This window comes from Echinops telfairi, unplaced genomic scaffold (assembly GCF_000313985.2).
Source record: "Echinops telfairi isolate 266 unplaced genomic scaffold, ASM31398v2 ScPeMD7_7;HRSCAF=31, whole genome shotgun sequence".
NCBI classification, from domain to species: Eukaryota; Metazoa; Chordata; class Mammalia; order Afrosoricida; family Tenrecidae; genus Echinops; species Echinops telfairi.
In genome coordinates, this window is record NW_022103904.1 from 23,714,322 (window position 1) to 23,719,993 (window position 5,672).

Sequence of the window (5,672 nt, forward strand, 5' to 3'; positions counted from 1 at the left end):
GGGTAGGTCCATGTGGCTTTTCCTTAGGGATGTCTCACAGGAAGTGAGCCTTGCAAGCTGAAGCAGGGGACTGGCTAAGGCAGCTGCAGCCTGGTCTGACCATCAGAGAGCAAGAGACCCGAGAACTAGAAAGGCAAGGCTCACTAAGCCATTTATCTCTCCGCCCTTCAATTAATCCCACACCCTATAGGGAAATTCTATCCTGTCCTAAAGGGTCATTATGAGTTGGAATCAACTCATGGCTATAAGTGATAATCATGTATTTGCTTAAATAAATAGCGTAAGTTTTCCTGTTTTGCTTTGCTTTTTTTTAATCCATAGATCTGAGAATCCCAATACTTTGTTCTCATGTCAGTTTTTTCTTATGATTCTGTCTCATGGTAAATGTAATGCTTTATTGGCTTATGAGCATCGGCTTTTAAAATTCAGAGAGTCTTCCTCCAGGACTTCCTCCCCACTCCATGCCCCAAGGTTCTTGAAGGCAGATGGAATAGGAAGAGATTTTGATAATAAGAATGGAGATCAAGCTCTTTCGAGGTGAGGGTTCAGTGTTCGTAATATCTAGTCTATTCAGGCCTGGCTCTCCCTCCTTTGGGGATTAGTCCTTTAGGTATCTCATCTGATACCTGACATGTGTACAAGGAGTTTAACGTATACTTTTGTGTCCTTAGCACTGTGAAATTGCCAGTAAATCTGCTTATTTTCTTATCATGTTAGTATCTGCCTTTTGCTTGTCTTCTCTGCCTCTTACTCTTCATGAATCATTGAACGACTGGATGAAAAATACGGCTCAGATCAGGTCACTTTTAACAGATCCTTTTTTTCAAGCCTCTTAGGCCTTCACATGTTGGCTGCCATGATAACCACACACACCATTTTATCCCCTCAGGCCAATACCTTCTGAGTCAACTGAAAGGTCTGCTTACCCCTATTATCCCTCAAAATCCTGGGGAGGCATGGTAATGGGCACCATTTTATGGCTGAGGAAATTGAGGCACGGAGAGTCACGTGACTTGTCAAAGTCCACAAGCAAGAGAGTGACAAAGTCAAAGCCACAGTCCACACTTACGGACTGTGTCTACCGTCTCAGGATCTGGCTGCCAATTTTTCACTATACTTATGCCTATAATAAAACGTTAGCTGACCCCAATTAAATCTAGATTTATAATGATGAGATAAATTCAATTTAAAAATAAGGCTTAATCTAAGACTATGTCCTGTTTTATGTTCAAATAAAAATATTCTGATTGGGATTCACTTTTAAAATTTTAACAGTTTTATTAACATATAATTCATGTATCAGATGATTCAATGGTTTAACCATATTTAGAAGAGTTGAGCGATCATCACCACAGTCCATTTTAGAACATTTTCTTCTTTATTGCATTCATTATTAGCTCCCCGTTCCCTCCCACCAACCCTCCATGTCATAACTCTAAGAAAGTATTAATCCCTAATAAACTGTCTCTATAGATTTACCTATCCTGGATTTCATATACTGAAAAATATACAAAAGCAAAATACAATGTCAATAATAAAATAAAACAGAGTAAAACCTCAGTTGAAAAGATAACAGAAAATAATAAAAACTAGGACAAATTTCATATGGGTCAAACTGGAGAGCATTTTAGCCTACATACATTGACATCAGTTCCCTTTCCAATGCCCTTTGTCTGACAGCAAAGCTGTGGGGTTTTGTGTGTGTGCTTTCTGACGGCAAGTAGTAGGTAAGTTTCGCTTGTTTGCCTATTTTTCTTTTTATTCTTACTAGACCAAAAATTGTTTAAATGGCAGTCTCTGTCTATTTCAAATATGCTTTTTGAGATTTTACTAGTGTTTGAAATTTTACAAAAGTGAGAATCATATTCATTACTTTTACCTGTAATCTGCCTTCCTTTTTAGCACCGGATCCCTCTGCTTCCTCCTTTCTATTATTCTGCAAGAATAAAAGCCTCTGAATTTCCAAACACAGGGCCTTCACATTGCTGCTCCATTACCTGAATGTGTTTTTCCCCAAGTTCTCCCCTTCCCATAACTCTCTCTTACCAATCAGGTCTCACTGTAAACATGCCCTGAATAAAGAGGGCTTCTCCGACCACCGTATGCATCCCATCCAAACTCACACACATAATGAGATGTATCATTTGGAAAAGTCATGTTCTAGATAGAGTCAAAGTGATTTTTTCAAGGTGATTTTAAAAAGCAATTAAATAATACATATGTCAGGATTTGGGTTGTACCATAATAGGATGAGGAGTTCCCAACCAACAAGATACACATTGAGTAATCCGGCCATTATTTCTTTAAGGTAAAACTATAGAACTGGGTATACCACTTTGTCTTTGTAAAATGAATCTCTGGATTCAATTCTACCACCATTTAATTAGGGTTCAACGGTTGTGTGTCAGAACACTCCCCATGCCTCTCTGGAGTGGACTAAGAATCTTCCTTCTCAAAGACTACACGCACAATCGCTCATTTGCTCTACACTCGCTGCAGGAAACTGGAGGATATGGTTGGTCAATGCCTAATTTATGATGAAACAGTGGTCTGAATGAAGTCCAAACTAGAGCCAGTAGAGGTTCTCACTGCAGCTCTGCTCCACGCATTTTGGCTATTCGAAAGAGTCTGTTCTTTGACTGGCCGGCTCTCAAGTCTGAAGAGGCTGTCGGCCATGGTCACTTGAAGGCTTCCTTTGCCCAGGCTCAGCACTTAGAGTTCTATCGATCTGAAGTTCTGTTCTACTCAGTAGCCATGACTAAAGAGCTGAGGTAAAACTCTAAACTGGACAATAAATAGACCTATAAAGAACTAACTCCAATGGTTTCAAAAACAATGTTAAGTGCTGGGTTACCGTAAACTTATGCTTTTTAAACACTGATTTTGCACGTTACCAAATGTTATTTAATAGAAATATATCTAGGATTTGAAAACCGAACTTACATTACCTTCTTAATTAATGCATTACTCAGAGGACATGATCAAGAAATTAACTCAAATTGCAACAACTCTGGACAGGACCCAGAAAACTTGACCTTTTATTTGAGTTTCAAAGAGTTGGGGCCATGCTAGGACTTCCCTTCCGCAAAACCCCAAGTGTCTACTGCCCTTGGCTCCTATGTTCCAGGTACCCATGTGGATGGGATATGTCCACCCCTTTGAAAATATTGCCCAAACCAAAGCCCATTGTCGACAAGTCGGTCCTGGCTCACAGCGACCCTAAAGGACAGGGCAGACCTGCCCCATTGGCTCTCTAAGGCTAAATATTTATTAGCGTACACAGCCTAATTTTATTCCTGAGATCAAGAGCAGTTGGTAGGTTTGAATTGCTGACCTTGAGGTTAGCAGCTCAGTGCTTAACCCGCTGTGCTACTAGGACTCCTTTTAACATTGAAAATGGTACTCCTAGATCTATCAAGTTGATTTTGACTAATAACTACTAGTATGATTTAAAGATAGTAACAACTTGACTAATACCTGGAAACAGCAGATTTTTCCAACACGCTCTCCTTTACACCCTTCCAAAGAATGGGCATACTTCTCATATGGCACCCAGAGGGGCAGGTAAAGCCTACACTGACCTCCCAGTCAAACATCTCCGCAGAGAATAGGATGCTCCTCCTCCACACGTCCGCGAGCAATCACTCCAATCGCCCCAGGCATCCCAATTGCCATCTTTCTCTTCATCAGACCGTGGGTTTCTTGAAGTCTAGGATGTGAAAAAAAAACGACAATAAATTGTAGGCACATTTGAAGAAAGATTCCAAAGCTTCCCTTTTTACCAGTCATATTCCTTTTTCCCACAGAGCAGCTGGTGGGTTTGAACAAATGACTTGGAAGGTAGCAGTTCAACCCTTACCTGACAGTACCACCAAGGCTCCATATATGCATGTGTGTGTGTGTATATATCATACATACCATTTCTTATATATGCTCATTATATATCAACATTAATTTCTCTAGATAATATATCATCTCATATATACATGTATGCACACACACACACACACACATACACATCCAATAAAGCAAAATCATTGTCATTGAATTGATTCTGACTCATATTGACCCTATATAGGGTTTCCAAGACTGTAAATCATTAGAGGATTAGACAGTCTCATATTTCTCCCAAGGAGCAATGCTTACCCAACAACACCACCAGATGTGTGGGTGTGTGAATAAATTAATGAGACAGGTTTACATTGAAACTTGTAAAACACAGTACCTTTCCACCTTTAAAGGGTTTGCCTAGGTGGCCTCTAAGCTTAGTTTTAAATCTGAAATTTTAACATTCCAAAATTTAGTTAAATTAATTGGCTAAATATCAAGAAGAATTTTCTTTCATTGAGTCTTCTGTTTTATAACTCACCCTGCTTTTAAAGCAGGGTCTCTATCTGAAGTTAAGAACCAATGAAATCCTCACATGTCTGAGGGTCACTAAGACTTGGGCATAAGTCCCCATTTTACATGAGGATTTTAGAAACCTTATGTTAAGGCTCCATCTCAAGAGAAATAAATCAGATGAACAAAGCTGGTCAAAAATATGAACAGGGGTGCAAGAAAATAGGGAGCAGCCGACTGTGAAAACAGTTTGGTTCAATTACTTCCTGGACTTGCCATTATTAATTTATGGCAGGATACAGCAGAGAAAAGAGAAGATAAGGTAAAAGTTAAAAGATATAGACATAAACATGAATATGAAGTGACGTAATAAGAAATAATATCTAATAATTTTTTTTTTAGAAGGGAGCCTAAAAGTAGACTTGAATAAATAGAAGAACATACCATAGTTGTGTTAGACAGGGTTATCTAGAGAAACAAAACCAGGTCACTTATGACTAGATTGATAGGTAGATAGATAGATAGATAGATACAACATAAGAAATAAACAGCCAATTAGTCTACAGAGCAGTACAGATGGCTCAGTGCAACTCACTTCCATGAGACAGTTAATACACTGGCAGTCCTGCAACTCCTGAGAGCTGCTGGGTGCAAGTCAAGGAAGCAGAAGGCTGAGTCTTCTGTAGAGCAATACAAGCAGTCCAGCTACAGGCAGCAAACAAAAGAGCAGGTCACCAACAGTCAGCAAGATGACAGGGTACGACAGTCCCCAGCTCAAGTGATGTAGACACCAGCAGTGTGGCGAAGCAGCTCTTGAAGGAACCTCAAACTATAACAACACAGTCCATGGGTTGGGTGTGCCACAGATAGTGTAGTTCACAAGTTAAGGCAGAGAACCAGCTAAGGCAGATGCACATTGGTCTTGTCATCAAAGAGCAACAGACAAGAAAGGTGAGGAGCCCTGAGCCATTTATCTCTTTGCCCTTCAATTAAAATTCAACTTTATTAATCCCACGTGTGTTTACTGGTCAGGTTGGCACAATAAACGTACCTATCACAATAGTCCTAAACATGTGACCTCACAACTATAAAATGCTCATTCTCTCCAAATCAATCTATAAATTTACAGCAAATCCTATCAAAAGCCCCAAAGGATTGCTACTTGGAATTGAACAAAATGATTCCATAATCCATCTCGTGGAGTAAATGTTAAGAAGAACAAGGAAATAAAACAAGTGTAAAAGAAAGGAAATAAGAGGGAAATTGCCTCAATTAAAAGAATACAAAATTGGCACGGGAATGAGAAAGTCTATTAATTTTTTTAAAAGGTC

The 5,672-nt window shown here is 39.4% G+C and overlaps 1 protein-coding gene across 1 annotated transcript in view; it reads right to left on the reverse strand.

The window, feature by feature from the left end:
- Window positions 1-5,672, reverse strand: part of ADAMTSL3 (ADAMTS like 3) — a 411,606-nt gene that overhangs the window by 285,793 nt on the left and 120,141 nt on the right. Inside the window, exon 3 of the mRNA XM_045286295.1 lies at window positions 3,582-3,709. Coding sequence (XP_045142230.1) covers window positions 3,582-3,709 — 128 coding nt within the window. The remainder of the gene's footprint in view (window positions 1-3,581; window positions 3,710-5,672) is intronic.